The sequence below is a fragment of the Micrasema longulum genome, unplaced genomic scaffold, assembly GCF_059751315.1.
Source record: "Micrasema longulum isolate JH-2025_06_02 unplaced genomic scaffold, ASM5975131v1 h1tg001536l, whole genome shotgun sequence".
Lineage (NCBI taxonomy): Eukaryota > Metazoa > Arthropoda > Insecta > Trichoptera > Brachycentridae > Micrasema > Micrasema longulum.
Genome location: NW_028278719.1, coordinates 41,211 through 60,313, shown reverse-complemented (window position 1 = coordinate 60,313; position 19,103 = coordinate 41,211). Strand labels below are relative to the sequence as shown.

Sequence of the window (19,103 nt, the reverse complement as noted above, 5' to 3'; positions counted from 1 at the left end):
CGACAGGACCTATAACAGGGCCACGGATAGTAGCGAGAAGCTCCATTCGGTAATCATAGAGAAGGGTAAAGGGAAAAGACACATGATGTGTTCAGAAGATTGGTTAGGATATCCGCAGCAGCACGAAGGGGAGTCAACAATATTAAAAACAAATAATTTTTGATTAAATTTACCATGACCCGATAAAAACTGCGTAGTCCAGTGATCGGGGATAACCCAAGAAGATTCTAAGCGCTGACGGATTGAAGGAAAACACGTACAAAAGAAGGAAATGGTGCAGTGATATTAAAGCAATCCTCTAAAACCATTTGCGGAGCTATTTGCCGCTGAATGGTCTGTTATTAAAACCATTACCGTCGGAAAAGGAGTATTTTGAAGGTAATAGTTTGTAATAATAGAGGATGTTCTAATGTCAGTGGACACTAAGTGTTATTGTACCCGTATGTGTTTGTATCCGTGTGTGGTATAAATTAAATAATATTGCATTGCCGTTTGCATATAACAGAATTAAGAACATAGTTTTTTCGTCAGTATCCGAATTGTTTTACAACAGGTAGAGTGGAATTTATAAATAAATTTACTCTGGGTCTATTATTGTATATTACTTACGTCTCATAAATGTCAAAAAATTTTAAGTATGCTTTGGCATAATGTTTGCATTATGTTTACGCCGATGACACGGCACTTGTAATTTCTCAAGAAATTCTTCTATTGCGGAAAGTCAATGAGGAACTTCAGCCCTACGGGAAATTGGATACAAAAAATGTTTTCTTACGCGTAAAAATAAGAGCATTAAATTGTATGGCAAAGTTTCTTGAAAATGAACAGAAAAAATAATAAAAAATATTTTGATAAAAACGCACTACTTCAAATGACGTAACGCACACTGGTTTATGTGAATCAACCTATGATCTGAGAGCTATGGAAGATTTCCGGTCTGCTTGTCGCTTCTGGACCAATGGGAAGAACTGAATAAGAATAAGCGGAAATGAACCTCTGACGTTACACGCGGAGTTATTTCAGAAATACAAAACTTTGAAAAATCGTAGCGCCGATAATACGATATATAAAAATTAAATAAAAAAAATTTTTTAACTTGGTTTAACAGTCTATTAACAAATATTTTTTTTTTAAACCACTGAACTTCCTCATTACAAGAAGACTACAATTCCTTGCTTAAATGGTCGCATGATATGAGTCTTATAATAAATGCAAAAAAATACTAAAATTATGCATGTCAAATCCCCCCATGTATCAGCACCAAATCAAATTAATATAGTATCTCATAGTTTCAACTGTCTTCATAATGGTATTGTCATATTATATAACGGTGAAAAATTTGGTGTAGTTAACGAATATGTGTATTTGGGCATTACTATTATTTTTTTTTTAAATGGGATAAACACATTACCAAATTATGTATTATTCAACGGAAGAAGTCTGACAAGAAACAATAAAAGTTTACGTGTGGCAGGAGAGCCATAGATAAATACGGATTGGTTAGTGTTGCCACTTTCTCATTCGTCTTTGTAATAAAATTATCGGAGGGTTTTCAAGAATTGCATTATGACAAAACAATCGAGATGCCCAATCGACTATTGTCGAGTGGGTGACAAAATGTACTTCTTTCCAGCATAAGGCTCCTGGTCTCCGAGTCTCGTCATAGTCTCGAGACTCAAATTTGTGTCGAGACTGGAGGTCCCAATTTGTAACTCTTAGAGGAAAAACTTTCTTTACATCTTACGTATGTATAATTACATTTTTTTGTTAGATGATTTCTTAATCATAGTGAAGATAACAAAAACTGACCTGGCAGAATTCCACTGAGGAGTGTGAGGGGACTATTCTCAAGTATCCCTCTTCCTTTTTCTTCTTCCGCTGCTTTCCGTTTTCCCTCGCGTCTTCCGGAAGCATCGATTTGTCGGGAAGAGAAAATCATCTTCTCCACGCCTTCCACCTACGAATTCAGAACTGACATTAATAATATTTTAACTCATAATTCTAACAAAATTATTGATTATTTGATCTAAAGACGTTGGCCTTGTTGCATTTGCTTATAAAATAATTGCAAAGTTTCTTGGTTATTGGTCAACCGAAAACTCTATAATATCTACAATGAGAGCAACATGCGATTTATTAAAATGTGGAGGCGATTGCGCCCAAACAGATACTTCACTATTATGTTTGGTAGCGATTATGTTTTGGTAGATCTAAACTCCGATGGCTGGATGCGGTGCAGCGGGGCGTGGATGCTATCGGCATCAGGGCCTGGAGAAGTACATGCCAGAATAGAGAGAGATGGTGTCAAACGTTGAAAGAAGCCAAGACTCACAACGGATTGTAAAGCCAGTGATCGTGACTTCTCATCGGTTTTAATTTAAATATGAATTGAAGTTATTACGAATTAACCAGAGCTAATTTTATCAAACAAATTGAATGTCCGACAGTTTAGTTCACACATTTTTCGGCAGTTCAAGCATAATCATTATTATAAAATTGCTGAAATTATTTAAATATTTTCACGTCTGTTTCAGAAAAATTATCACACAGATAAATTAATTGTAAAATTATGGGTCTTTGTTTTATAATTTCTTCTTCTCCTTTATTCAAATCCACTTCTGGGTGGCGAATGTGAACATAACCGGACGCCTTCAAGAGACTCTATTGTCAGCCAGCACTTTTGCTTCCTCCAACTTCAATCCCGCGTCCCTTAGTTACGCTGAATAAAGCCGAAAAATCGTCATCGACTGCCTTCCAGGACGGAGGAAGATGCAGTTGTAAAGAAACGCATGTCTCCAAACCAAATCCACCGCCACATCCTCAAAACGTTCGTTATAGGAGGCTGCTGCGTCCGTTCTCGATTCTATGAAATCGAACCACCTTAAACCTTTTATTCTCATCAAACACTTACTCTCAAAACTCAGAAGTTTGGTGTTATAAGTTTTGGCAAGGTGCCAAGATTTGCACTTAAATAAGAGTTGAATAATCGGTATTTTGTTTCGATCGAGTATGGACTAGAGCTCCAGATATTTATTCGTCCAATATCATCGTCGTTTCTTAATCCGTTATTTATTGGCAAGGTGATAAGTCTTACCCCTCAGGTATCAAGACAAGCGACAGTAAAATTCTCGTCGACCCTATCAGAAATCGAACCCGGAAACTCTTGCATAGCTAGAAGGTTATTTGGCAAATGCAAACCAGCCACTACATGGGCGACTTATCCTCACTAGAAATCCCTTTTCAGGATTTTTACCAAGAGTAGCTGTTGCCTAATATATTATACCATTATTTACTTTGTGGTCAAACGTTTTGACAAATAATTTAAGGAGTTAATGCTTAGTATTTTCTTTAAATTTTAAATTTTTCCACACCAATAACTAAACATTTTTACATTGATTTTCCCCTCAAATCGTTTGCTACGAGCTAAATTTAAAATTGACCTTGCATTTAAAATTGACAACACGATTAAAAAACATAAATATGGGTAATTCATTTTTCTGTCTGACCGTCATGGGTCAACTGTAACTGATCAGATCAGAGCAGGGCCCCGATTACAATGGGAAGTTAACAGAGTTATCTTCGACTGTCTACAAAGAAAAGCCCATACTTGTTTACGAAAATGAGTATATTTGCATGAACATTTAAAATATCTTCATCGGTATGTTTAAAAAAAAAAGTGCGCATATTTTGCTTTTCATTCAGAAATCTTAATTTTACTTTGTAGATAAAATTAAAGATAAATGTTAACATCTCATTGTAATCGGGGCCCTGATATGAGATAACTACAGACTGATAAAATAGTTTTAGTACACATTATTAGTATTTATTTAACACCAAAAATGTTCCCGAAACTTTATAAACACGTTAAACGGGCAGCAAGATTGAGTGATATATACTAAAGTGCTATATTTGACTTTATACTCATACTTATATATTGCAATATCTATTACCTAGGACCCATTATAAATTTTTATTTTTGAAATGGGACCCATGCGTCGTGTATTTGGACCGATTTTTATTATTTATAGCATGTCCTAAAACAAAATTATTTACAAAGTAATTTAAACAAATACTCTAATCATAAAATTTATATTTGAAGCACTTACTTCGTGATTATTTTTAACATGTACTGAAATTGTACAATAAACCACCAGACAAAACTAAACAAAAGCCTTAAACAACCTTTACAAAAGATGTTTAAAATATTATAACTAACACTATCCTATAATATGAATTTAAAAAAAAAATAAATTGTTAAATGAGAGTGATTTTTGACTCATTTGATTGACACTGAAGTAATCTTTGTTTGACTGTAATTGAAAAACATATTTTGATTTTTTTCAATATGGAATTTTCCTGAATTATTATCTCTCATCAACTTCAGGGTGCCTGGAAAAATGTTGTAGCAACAATTCGCGGACAGTGTATACTTGTAATGGCGTATTAAACAGACTTCATGAACTCGGCAATAGTTATTCCCACGTATCTGATATATTTAGTGCCGGGTTGTGTATTGTTCCTATAGAACAAACATTTTGAACTTTTTCAAAGATGGTGAATGGTAATTATATTTATTTATTTATGCATTTCATAAGTATACAATTTTTTGTTTACTTTGCCCAGCTGTATGAAACAGAACTTATGATTTTCTTGTTATATTACTTTAAAATATTTTATTATTTAATTTGTTTTTTACATTTATTCTTGAATTGTTTAAACTTTCAACTAAATATGTTTTATAATTTTTAGGTCAATTTTTAAAAATAAATTCTATATGATTTTTAAGTTTTTTTTTTTATAAATCTTGGGTTGAAGGAAATTTATGTTTTAAAAAAAAATTAAGCCAAATATGTTAGTATTATGATTTTTTTGTAAAATGCAGATTTGCTGTTTATGTTAATAAAAAAATAATAATAGCTGTTTGATTTACTTGTTTGTAAAAAAGTTTTTATTCTTATTTGATGGGAACTATAACATCCAATAGAATTTGGCGGACTAAATTATTTAGGTTTATTTGACAACCACTGAGTTGCCTTCCGTTAGAATAGGGTATTATCACTCGGAAGAAATATCGAATTTAACCTACTCTACAAATAAAAGATTTTTTAAAGATTCTCCTAATGTTTATATAATCCCTTATAATGAATATTTTTATTCGTTTTTTTCGTTTCGAAAATAAGGTCTTTCGAAAATGATCGTTTCTCAAGTTGGTATTAAAGTTTGTCACAGAAGTTCACGAGTAATGCATTCATTTTAATGTTGGTGATGCCATAGACCACAGATAGAAATATTAGGAGAGTTGTCTATGCATATTATCTTAAGCCCCCCCTTATCCACTCCACACTCCAGTTCCAGGCACTGACAGATGAAAGTGAAAACGGATTACATCTTACACCTCGAATTTCTTTTATTATTTTATGGTTTTCAACCTCTTCTAAATATTAATTTATTATGGTAATGATTGAATCATCAATTTATCGTGATAATTATAAATCACAACTGGTAGCGTTTGATAAGTGACAGAACGCCAAAAATGTAAACAAACGACACATAGAAAAAGGAAGCTATCAATACTCTATAAAATCCATTGACATTGATGAAAACAATCCGATGACGTCAAAAAACATCCGAAGACGTCATACTTGATGACGTCACGAATTGTTTGTTTTTGGCACCGTTCAAATTACTAGAACTTAATCCTTTATATCTCCCTTATTTCTTAACAGATTTTAATAAGAATAGTACCGATAGGCTTGTGATTTTTTCTTTTTTTTTTTGGCTAATAAAAAAATCCATGATAATTGCCTATTATCTGAAATGGATTAATGTAATCAAACTGTAAAATACCTGCAGGCATTGTGACATTAGTTTCATCATCTTCCTCAGTGAAATCTGCAGAGGTTTGTTCATAGAAGATAACTGCTCCAAAAGGTTGGAACGGTCCACATCATCACTGCAAAAATTAAAATACGGGGTTTTTAAACTAATTAAAATGTTTAACATATTAATACAAAAATTAAGAACATTTCAGAGAAGAAAATATGGAAGTCTCGGCATTTACAAGGTTTATGACCTGTCATTGGCTGGCTCAAGTGGCCACTTTACACACTGTAACATTCACAATTTTGCCATGAGCATCCACATTTCTTTAATCCTTCCACCAGTAAATTTTTGTGAAGTTAAAAAGCTGAAAGCTTTCTTTGAGATTCATCTGATTGAATTATATCACCTACTAGGCTACTCCTAAATATATTTCACATTTTTTATACCTTTTTCTAGGACCAGTTGGTTTAATCAACAATATTTATTATTATTTTATTTTAATTGTAAAAATAGAACGTTGTTTTTGCATTTTCAATAAAACATAGTTAAATCGAATTATTTTCCTATTAAATCACTTCACTACATTGTATTAAACGAGTTGATTGAATAATCCGCGTATCTTTACGCAAACGCAAACAATAAATAATTCAACACCTTGTTTTAAAAACTTTAAATGTCTCAAACCAATATTTTTTTAGGAGAGTGTTTAAACTGAATACCACGGTTTAACGATTGTTTTCGTGTCTTTAATTAATTTATAGAAATACTTGAAGTGCACTCTATAGAAAATGTTTTTTTTTTTTTAATATTTAAAATAGTTAAATATGAAATAAAATATTAGTGGGAAATTTGCTGTTTTTAGACAATATTTGGACCTTTGTGGCTTTTAGTGCAAAATAAACAAAAATTTGTACGAGTAGCTGGAATTAAAATAGTGGCTTTTCAAAAACAAACAAAAAAACAGTGAATTTGTGGTACCAGCGATTTTATTAGAAATTAATGTTTTGTAAAAACGATTGTATGGACAAAGAATAATAAAATCCAATAATGCCGTTCTGGAAATTTTTGGACATTTGGCGTTTTAAGAACGAGGTCTTCAATTTAATATACTCAACGGTGTTGTGAGTAAACGCAATCAATGAACACGCAAAGCAAAAAGTACTAATATACTAGTATTAATGAATTAATTAGTTTTTTATTGATTGAGTTTTTGAAGATCCTCATTACTTTGTACTCGGTTTTCACTATGTTTTTTAAGTATGTTTTTTTACTATATATATTTAAAAAATTACACTTTTTACTTAGTTTTTTTACTTCATATTTTACTATGTTTTTTTTATACTTTTTTACCACGTCTTTTACTTTATTTTTTACTATGTATTTTGTTGTTACTGCGTATTTTTCTGGGTTTTTAAATGTGTTTTTTACTACGTTTTTCACTATGTCTACTACCTTAATTTTTGTTTTCATGTATTGAATACTGTTTTTTATATATTTTTTTGACGGGCTTAGAACGGGGTTACAACCCTAGTTAGATACTCAAATCAACTTTATATAAATGTTTAATTTGGTGTATATAATATGGTAGTAAATATATAAACAAAATTCATATTTGTATCACATACGTCCGAAGACGGCAGATAAAAATGGGAACTTTTATGGGTTTTTGGATGGTGTGAGCTCCCATAAGAAACAATTAATCGAAAATCATAACCATGGGGACACGCACACGCACATATCGCCCGCAACTACACTGGCTCAGTATCAGGCATAGAAGAAACATTCACATTCTATCACTTCTTCGCAATATTTCAAATGTTTATCTGAGAGAGCTCTTCCAACCTCTATCACAGCACGGGCTATCTCTTCGTTCAGTAACGAGAGAACCTTTTCAATACCCGTTCACCGCTCTAATTGTTTTGCCTCCTCTTTCACAGTAGTAGCTACTCGATTATAGAATAACTCACCCACTAATGTCAGAGACGCTCCGCCCTTTCTTCATTTACATTCAAATTACGTATGAAATGTCACTTCCTGAATATTTGAGTTTTTAATTTTTTCTTCCTCTTTCCTTCCCTCTTTTCCCGCTCTTCTTTTCAAAGTATAATGTAGACATTTAGTAAATTTTTATTTCTTAAAAATATATTTATACATCAATGTTTTGTTTTATAATAAAAATATTCTAATGTACCCAAGTACAAAAAATAACGTAGAAAAAAAACAATCAAATGTATGAAGCCTATGTAAAAACTAAAATATGTTATACGCAACTATTTTGGGGAGCAGGATATCAAAATGACATAAACAGACTACAAAGACAACAAAATAAAATATTAAAGTTAGTATATGACCTTCCCTATTTAACTGCAACTGGAGAACTTTTTAAACAAACTAAGCAATTAAATATAACTGAACTCTTTCAACTAGAATCATTAAAATTTATCCATAAATTAGCCACTAATGTAATTGTAGACGAAGAACTAAAACTAGTAAAAAATTGTAGTCAATGTGGACATAATACGAGAATATCAGACAAATACCATATACAACTTTCTAAAACAAGACAAGGACAATCAAGACTAATGAACCAGGGACTGAAATTATACAATAAACTACTAGACAAAACTAAACAAAAGACTCAGACAAACTTTTCAAAAGATGTAAAAAATATTATTTTGAACAACAGAGTATAAATGAAAAATGTATATATTATTTTATGTAAAATGAATGTAATAATCCGTAAGGGTTTATAAATAAATTTTCAAATAAAAAAAATAAAAAAATAAAAATATGTTCATATACCACTGATTTTCTCAAATTAAACGGTTTGGGTAGGTAGGAAGAAATTGCCTCAAGGCAATATGCTCGCCCTTATGCATATGTATGGAAACTGTATAAGTATATAAAGTGTTTAAATAAATAAATATGTCGCCATCACCGCGCGCGTCACGTCGTCGTGAATCTACGTTCGCAGCGTTCCGCGTTCGAACTACTGTCGAATTGTTGTATTTTTCCACTGTGCCGTCTATTGTATCGTCGTCATGTGAACCCTGCTATAAAATTTCCCTCTTTGTCCGCATCCTCCTCTCCGTTGTTCTCTATCCCTGAGCAAATATAAGTTTTATAGTGAGAAGATCTTCTAATATAATTATGTATCCCCGTACTGCGGGCCAACTGTTTGTGACACCTGATTTTTATAATACGAATCATTTCTATTAAACTTATATGTTATTCTTATTTATATATTATGTAGGTGCATATAATATGCATTTGTGTGTTCGTTTTGAATCAACGTTCGCGTATTGTCAAACCTTATTTTATTGTTGTCATTATTTCGTATTTACTGCATTTTGTGGTTACCTTCCGTATTGTATAGGACTCGTCGCACATTATTCATTCGATGTGTAGCAGTTAAATTTTTTTTTTTTTTTTTTTTTCAGAAAACGATTTTGAAATTTAACACACTTTAAAAAAAAAAAAAAACAATTTATATCATTTCGTCATTTGAATTTTAACAAAAAGGTTTCTAACTTTTTACTAAGCTCTTTATTGTACCATTTTTAATACAATTTACAAGTTTTAAACAATTATTTTTTCATACTTACGCACCCACACACACGCACCCTCTCCCTCATTCATTCCCACACGCACATGTATCCTCTCCCTCATTCATTCACGCATACACACATTCACATTCACATGAATACAAACGTCACACAAATACAATTACTAAACTTCTTTTCTTATATATTATGTGTCATTATATTTACAGTGGATTTTTTTAATTGACTTTAGTATTGTAAAGATTTTTCTAATTGTTTTGTTTACGTAATAGCTGTAAAAATCCCAAATAAAAAAAAAAAAATAAAAATAAAAAAAATAAAAAAAATATACCTATGTTGTTTTATAAGTTTTCCATTATAATAATCATAATTGGTTTATTTTCTATAAACTAACGGAGCCCAGGAGTAAGCGCGTCTAACAGTGAAGCTGTGAACATTAGGACAGTACCTTAAACTCAAGATGTTTTTAAATTATGGTCAAATTATGCTACTTATAACATTATGCAATACGTTATTAGAGTATTTCATTCTTTGCATTTCACGGGTTGGATGCTCCCCTCACTTCTCCCCTGCAGAAGTAAGCAACCATTTGTTTTTTTTAATGTTTTATTTTTTTTTAAATCTTTGTTCTAAGTATTTTTTTAAATATGCTATTATGTCTTCTTTCCCATACTGATCATCGTGGTTTCGGATGTGATAGGGTTTAAAGAACATCCTGTATTTCTATATAAATAATATATTTATGTAAAAATAAACAAATAAAAAAAGAAATATATATACTTACTTACTCTAAGTATATATATATTTATATATATTATTTGTATATACTATATTAAACATACATGAAATACAAAGAGCAATAAAATTATTTTATACCTCCAATAAAATAGTAAAAATAATAACAATTAAAAACATTTAAAAATTAAGTATATACGTTAACATGGTACTCAATAAAATAGTACCCATACAAAAGTTAATATTGAAAGCACGTTAAATAATATAAATTGATCAGATTACTCAGCTTTAATAAATTTAGTAAACAAAACAATTGATTATAATGCAAATGATCCCTCGATGAATTTATTTTGAATTTAACTGACTTCAAAAATTCATTTTGTTCCGATTTTGATATTGCAATAAACAATAATAATAACTTTTCGTTTCAATGAATTTGTAATAACAATACTCAAACCAATTTAATTTAAAAGTTCAATGTGCTGTGATGCCATGATTCATCGTTTGAAAACATTTTGTAATGGTGGACAGATTGAGATCACTGGCTGTTGAAGTGACGTTTTGTCAACTAAGATTTCCCTTTTCTTGTCTATTTGGAGGCCATGTTTATGAGAACCTTAATTGCACTATAATTATTTAGATCCATGGTAGTTCGGACAAAAATAGTTATAGTATTTACCTGTGTAGAGTAATTGTTATTGCATTATAATGTATGTTGTATTATATTATACATTTGTCAGAAGCCATTTGGAATACGCATCTCAGATATGGAATCCCCAGTATGCCATATATATAACTAGAATAGAAAATATTCAAAACAAATTTATAAAGTACCTTAAATACAAAACCGGTATTTCTTATGTATCAACTCTCACTGCCTCCACCTTCCATGGAATCATTTCTCTATACCGCAGAGTGTGTGCGGACCAACTACTGCTTTACAAAATTATGACAGGAATAGTTGACTCTACAGAACTACTTAGTTTTAGGCTTAATTGTAGTCGAAAAAATATCAATAATAAAACAATTATATATAACAAAATATCAAATAATAACAATTGTCACGAAGTTTTTATTTTTATATATGTTTATATTTGTAAAAATAAAATAAAGTGTTCAGTAGACTCAAATCAGTGTTTGATTTCTAATTATAAGTTTAAATATAGAGTTCTACAAAATAAACACCAAATCAATCAATGATTATTATTATTATTAATGAAAATATATTGAAAAACAAAGTAAAGACCACAGTAAATAATAATTTAGTAAACTCAAGTTATTTTTTAATGCTAAGTACTAATGTTGTATTAATTGATTTTTATTATTATTACTTTGTTATTCCCAACTTTACTTTTAAATATTTATATTTAGAACATAAGATTTTCTCATGGTTATCTTAAAATTAATCTTAATGTCCCCTTTCGCGGGACAAGTAATAAGTATTTATTCCATTTGCCAGTCTGTAGCACTAACTATGCACAACACTCTTTTCTCTATCGTTATTGCTCTAACTAAAATGCTTTTTTTTCATCTATTGACATATATAACACGCTCCTTAATTTATTTAAAAATAAATTAAGACTCAAACATTCTGGCTGCGATACGATCCCACTTGCTATTTAATGATGCTTACACTTATACACACCTGAACGCTTACTTCCACACAAATACACACACCTCTAAACACACCCTTTTGTTTTTTTTATTTTTTTTTATATTTATTTGGACCTCTGTATTTAGTAGCCTTACGTGTCATGTACAAGGCTAAGGTACTCGGAAAAAATCGTTTTTGTTTGTCTTGGAAATGGGATGTTCGATCACTGATTTTGTTTTATTACCTTTATGAGTCCAATCACCATTGTTGCAAAGTCCAAGAACAATGGCGCGTGATAACTACTTTTAACTACAGTGTGGATATATGTTAAGGATATTCCATCTTTCCTGCATTCTGCTTCAAGATTATGGCGTTGCAAACTGAAAAATGGGCACTGAAATAACAGATGTTCGATACTCTGTAAATAAATATCATCTCATGGACAATAGTCATCATTCCTTAATTTAAGCTTATATAGATAACTTCTCATAGCTCCGTGTCCGGTAAAAATTTGGGTCGTTTCGAAAGTACTTTGGTGATGATGACGGAAGTTGGTGCATCAGCCAGCGTTGGGAAAAACATTTTAGTGATTTTACCTGTAGAAGAAGCGCGGTAATGATCCTCCCAACGCTGCTGCGTATTTTGTTTTATACAGCGTTTAGCAAAGCTAAGGGGAAATTCTGAGAAGAAAGGTGCCGTTCTTTTACAAGTTGCGGCTCTTGCTCGTCCATCCGCTCTCTCATTTCCCTTTTGTTGTACCACACTTGAATATTATGTATGATTTTAATTTAGAAACTTCACTGGTCTGTCTTTAAACCGTATCTTGTTTATGTTACGCGCTAAACCCGGCAATGCTTTGCTATTGCTAGATTTGAGTTCATACTCGCATATAGATTAAATGAACAAAATCGAATGCTGTCGAAATACGATCTCTCATGCAAATGTGTCGTAAAAATATATACGATAGATGCGTAAATGTTGAGATCCGTACATTACGTAAGACTGAGATAAGCATTAACAACAAAATCAAGAAAGGAGCTCTGCGTTGGTTTGGAGATGTTGAGCGAATGGACAGCAAAAGAACGGCTAAAACTATTTACAGTGCTAATATTGATGGATGCAGAAAAAGAGGAAGACCGAGAAAGACATGGCATGACCAAATCCAACAAATACTCAAAGATAGATATGGCAAAGGTCGGAATAATCGGCGCGCGTGCATGAGAAGATCTATGAATGAGGAGGAAGCGAGATCTGAATGCAAAGATATAGTGATGTGGTGTTCTATCCTCTCTCGTGATAGTTTATTGTTATGTTGTTATTTTTTAAAAAAACATTTCTCTTGTGCCATAATTCAGAGAGAAAATACGTGAATACGTTTGTCTGAAGAAAAGTCAGACCGCGTTTCCTCTTAAGATTAAACATAATTAAGTATACCTTAAAAACTTTAGTAAAAACCGTTCGGATAAACGTATACAAGATGTTGTAACTTTTCATTGGTAAGTAGGTACCTACCGTTGGATTTGTTTATGATTGAATTCCAAATCTAAAAATAATATTCAAATAATATTTAATTTAAGTAGGTACCTAAGTACTTGTTTGTGTTTGAATTCCAAAACATAAAATAATTCATTATTTTTAAATAAAGAATTCGTTTAGCAAATGTCAAGCTCTGCTCAGGGATGCACTTTAGTCAGGAATCCGATTTTCAAAAATGTATCGAATGTAAGTTGATATTATTTTAGTATTACCAAAAATTCAGTAAAAAGAAATAAATGGGTAGAAATTATAAGGAATTCAACAAAATAATCTGATTGGGATACATAAAAAATAATGTTTTTTGTTAACATTCAAAAACCAGCTTTTTCTTACACAATAAATAACCTTCACCCTATTTTTTTATCCGCATTCTCGCGAATGCAACCCTGGTGATGGATACAAAAAACATTTACGCTCCTAACTTTTTTTGTGCTTAATAAATTGAAGATTTTATGAGCTATAAACCTTCTCGCGGCGAAGATGTACATTTATCTGAAAACCGCACGTAAATCGGTCCGGTAGTTATCGAGTCCATCGAGGACAACCATTTGAACATTGCCTTTTATATATATAGATTATATCATTGTCGACTGTTTGTTTCTGTAAAATAAATACATTTAGAGATGTTATGTTTCTATTTTACTTCTTTGTTTTTTTAATAATTTATGTTCACTTAATTATTTAGTTTTAGTTATTCTATTATATTTCATATTATGTACTACATAATTATTGTGCACGGCTGTGATTATTTCTGTAAAACATTTTTTTGTAAAAGGCTCTTTGTACCGTTGATGTATTAATAAATAAATAAAAAAGGTTATTTTGCAAACAAGATTCTTAAGTACTTACATCATTGTACATTTAACATATAGTTAAGTGACATTTACTAATGTATCTTTAATTATTCTTACCTTGGCCAATATACGTCCACATGCATATAATATATTATCCTACCCGAACATTAATATCCCCTACCTGCCAATTATTGTCCATGAGATTGTGTTTGGTGTCTTTTTATGGCAGAAATATAGGAATTTTGCTACCAATTAATTCAATTAAATTATTTTCACACAAAAGACAATCGAAAACGAATAACTCCTAATAATTAACTTTACAAAATATTCAGAAATGTGCGTCCCATTATCATGAAAATCTTTGGGATGTTAGAAATCGTAACATCACTTATTTTTATTACAATCGGTTGATTGCAAATAGTAGTATGTATTTATAAATCAAATCACATGATCTATTTTATTTTAGTTAAATTTGTTTTATTTATTTTTTAGCCAAAAATAGTAGTTTTAGAATAAATCATCGTCTTACATTTAACAATTTTATTTTTATTATTAGATAATTTTTTAACTCGTCCTTGTCCCCGTCCTTGTTCAACTTATTATAATTAATTGTTTAATATCACAATTTAAGTGAACTTTCATCATCCAGTGCCCAAAATAGAAGAACATCTTCATAGCATCAAAGGTAGGTCCATTTCCGTGCTCCATTCCTTACTTAAAATATTTCCAACCAAAACTGAATGAAATTAGTTATTTAAAAAACAGTCCGCGTTTCGTTAACAGGCACATCACATGTGCAGTGTGTTGGTGTATTATATTATAGTAAAGTTAGAAACCGGTCCGGAGAAAGTGTTAGCTGCGTCATTCATAGTATCTTCACTGCTTCTGCTTCACTCTTCCCAGTGCGCACTAGGTCATGAAAGGCACTTAGACGGCGCGGCGTGGCTCGTATCCATTTGGTGTCCGCGCAGCTACCCAGATACTGAAGTCGTCTGTATCATCATCACAATATGTCTACCGATGAACGATGAATTTCAAATAATTATACTTTCATTCAAACAAATTCATGTATTCACGGGGAACCGTCACAATAGATCTTCACAGGTTGCAGTGACGTCAGGAGCTTGCTTAGCACTGACCCCCACCACTAAGACTAAGAATAATAACGTAAAAGCAAAACACAGTATCTTGTAGAACGGAAATTTTTCTTTCTAATGACGTTTAACCATTACCATTTTATTTTAATTTAATTAATTTGGAAAAAAACAGACACAACTTATGTTGACACATGATATTTGATTTTAAAAATTGATTTTCTTGCATAAACTGTTACATAAATAACAATGTAAAGAACAACCTTCCCGCCTTTAACGCGGATCCCCTTATTTTCTTCAGTTGCCATTTTCTTTTCCCGCCTTTCTCCATTCCTTTTCCCGCCCAATCTCCACTTTTCCGCTGCTCTCCACTTCCCCTCCTTAAGCTACCAATTTTCCTTACAAATACCGCACTTTTACCCTGCAAATGCTTCACCGATTAACAGGACGTTAACACGAAATGTGTCTTTAGTTAAATGGCACAAACCTTAACCTTGAAACTTTGAAAACATTCGTTATATTATTCAATCCACACGTAACGAATAAATGTTTTACGGAGGCTCGCTAAAGCGCTCCTCCGAGATTTGTTTGTCGAGCTATTTGGCTCGCAGCCACAATAAATTCCTATTCCAGCATAACAAATTGTTTTCATAAGGCTTCAGCGAACAAGATTATTTACTTGTATAAGTAAACTGTACAATATTTTCGTCACGTTTTGATAAAAAAATCGTTACGTTCCACTATTACGCCATCTTAATAGCCATCCTAAATCACGAAAGATGTCCCGCATCGGATTTTAAAGACAATATTCATGTTTGTTCCTTTCTCTTATTGAACGTTATACTTTTTTTATTTATTCTAACTAGCAGACTTGATAGACGTTGTCTTGCCCGAACGTTGGCTTGCCTGCTATTAGCTTAGAAAAAGACTTTTCATTGATAAGTAGGTACCTAGGTACTTGTTTGTGATTAAATTCCAAAAGTAAAAACGGTTAGTTTTCAAATATTGAATTTAAGTAAGGACCTACGTTCTTGTTTATGGTTGAATTCCTGAAAATACATTGATTCAAACAATAAAAAATATATATAAAACATATTAATGATATTATCAATGTTTTTCAAAATATAAAGTTCTGGCTTTTTGCTGATGACAAAAAGATACTTAAACTTATTAAATCTCACAATGATTGTTTTATTTTTCAACAGGATATTCATTGTTTTAATGAATGGTGCATAACATTGACAAATGTAAAACAATATCTTTCTCGCGACGAATAAAACCTATACAGTTTAACTACAAACTAAATAATTTTTCCCTTTCAATGATTTCGTCAATAAGGATCTTGGCATTACTTTGTATAGTAAACTCTCCTGCGTGAACACATTGATAATAATGTAAACAAATCGCCCAAACTTCTCGGTTTTATAAATAGAATGACGTCGGACTTAACTAATATTAATACCATCAAAACACTAGTTCGACCCCATCTAGAATACGCTTCCCATATTTGGTCTCCATTCTACAGGACTCATATTGACCATATCGAGTCTGTCCAACACCGTTTTCTAAGAAAAGTGGCATGGTTGCTCGGATTACAGAGGGGTAATTATTCCTATTTTGAAATAGAGCAATCTCTTCATTGGAGAAACGTAGAACTGAGATGGACCTTATATGCATTTTCAAAATATTTAATGCTATAAGTGATGTCACATCTCTGTTGCAATCAATTCATTTTCATGTTCCCAACCATGTCACCAAGTCAAAATTTGCTATCTTCTAAGATGAACTTTTGTTTTTATGCCCCAATGTCTAGAATGTGTAGATTAGTCAATTCGTCACATAACTTGGAATTCTTTGGGATAGATCTTCCGGCTTTTTGTAGATCTCTTCGCCACTTAAGCAGTGTGGGATGAAGATGGATTGGTATGGTTTAGCTCGAAGTATTATATGTCTTTCGTTTTTATGAATATATTGAACATCAATAAATATTACTAAATATTTGTATATAACCACTTACCGACTTTTCTATGTCTACCGGTTTCGAGACGTACCCGTCTCTTCGTCAGGACACTAATTAAACCAACATGCAAATCTATTCGACCGGATCGATTTTTATATATTTTTTTTTATTTGTGGAAGGTTTTTTTGGTTATTCTTTTTTGTACCTTATTTTATTTGAATTGTGCTTTTACGCATAAAAAAAATCAGCTTCATAACAAGAAACCTACAAATGTTTTGACCTAAAATTGAGAATTTACGTTCGAGCGAGTCAAGACTTGAATTTTTAACTTTAAATTGAAAATCTAAAAAGACGATTTCTTTGGTAACTTAAAAAGTGCTCTAGACTCTCAGCTTTCAATGCCGTTATTTTGAAAACCTTTTGTAAATAAATTTATTTTTATTACAATCAACTGTGTTTTATTAATAAATTTAAAAAAAAGTAAAATGAAATAATAACATAAAAAAGGTATTTTCTCGCAAAGCTATTAAGTTATTTTTTGTTAGTTTACACACACAATCATCTCACCTTACCCTCAGCCTTACCCTTTCTATCATAATTAGCCTTAGGAATGATTAAAAATGTTTTTTTTTTTTTATCAAATAACTATTTTAGGAATTTTCCGCCTCAGTATTTTTGAAGGCTGATTTCAGCGAAAAAAAAATTGTATTATCATGAAAGCTAAGAGTCTAGAGCAGTTTTTAAAAATATCAAAAAATTAAGAAATTGCCTTTTTAGATTTTTAATATAGAGTTGAAAAAAGTCTGACTCGCTCGAACGTAAATGCTCAATTTTAGGTCAAAACTTGTAGGTTTCATTAATGAATTATGCGTAAAAGCACAATTCAAATGAAATAAGATACAAAAAAAAATCAATACAACCTTCCACAAATTAAAAATAAAAAAAAACGATCCGATCGAAAATTTTCAAAAACTAATTAAAAAATCATAACTCGAAAACCGTGCAATATCGCGGAACATACATGTGGTGATTCGAATAGCCCTCAACATAAGGCACCTACATTTTTCCTTTGGACGTCACTTCTCCGGCCTGTGTATAACAATATAATTAAATTTTTTTTGAAGAAATATTTGCGATTTTTATCCATTTTCAACGAATGGTAAATAACAACTATTTATTCAATATTATTATCGAGTTGCGGTAGAGTGGGATTCGAAGCTCGCACCACAACCCGATACATTACACAGTAGTCCCATTTAACGGATTTTGATGGAAACGACGCGGCTTCGATTAAACGGAAGTTCGGTTAAGCCGGAAAATATTTACATGGCGAAAATGTGCGGCATGGAATAATTAAATTTATGAAATTTCTAAAATACGTAAAAACATTCTTGCATAATCGGATACATAACTGAATCGAGGAAATAAAAAAATTAGATATTTTCTTATGCTTCGTATGAGAAGAACGTTTCTTTGCAACTAAAGGTATTTCAGTGATTCCTGTTGTGCATCTAACAAATTCATCAAAATATTAGGTTCTTTAGGTAATATTATTCATATTGTGTGACAATAAAAAATGTAATAAAATAATAATAAAATCCCCTTAATCTGTAGAGTGTCAGGATATTCATGGACGCGCCGTTTCTACTGATTTATTGCCAGATAATATAATAGTAAAAGTTTATTGGTTTTACATGTTATCATTTTCCACTTCCTGCCTTTTGATTTCCTGTAATAAATAATATTCTGGTTTGTGTAGAAAGCTGGTCAGATAAAATATAAAATAATGATGTATAAAACTAGATGTTTAGGCAGTCAGTAACAGTAACTAGTACAACTGACCCCGTATCGATAGTCTATAAAAATCGCCATTAATCTAGCTTTCTATTGCTATCAAATAACCATCGTTAACATTATAATATTATCGTATATCGAATTGCGTCGGTTTGATACGAATCAGCGTTTAAATATAATGAGTTACATTTATTGCATACATAATAAAAT

General features: G+C 31.4%; 1 protein-coding gene across 2 annotated transcripts in view; it reads right to left on the bottom strand.

Moving 5' to 3' along the window:
- The window catches only part of LOC148274987 (phospholipase A2-like), a 77,840-nt gene that overhangs the window by 21,865 nt on the left and 36,872 nt on the right, over window positions 1–19,103 (bottom strand). For both annotated transcript variants that reach the window (XM_088236329.1, XM_088236330.1), the window contains 2 exons: window positions 5,848–5,953; window positions 1,810–1,957 (listed from right to left, as the gene is read on the bottom strand). In XM_088236329.1, coding sequence (XP_088092455.1) covers window positions 1,810–1,957; window positions 5,848–5,953 — 254 coding nt within the window. The remainder of the gene's footprint in view (window positions 1–1,809; window positions 1,958–5,847; window positions 5,954–19,103) is intronic.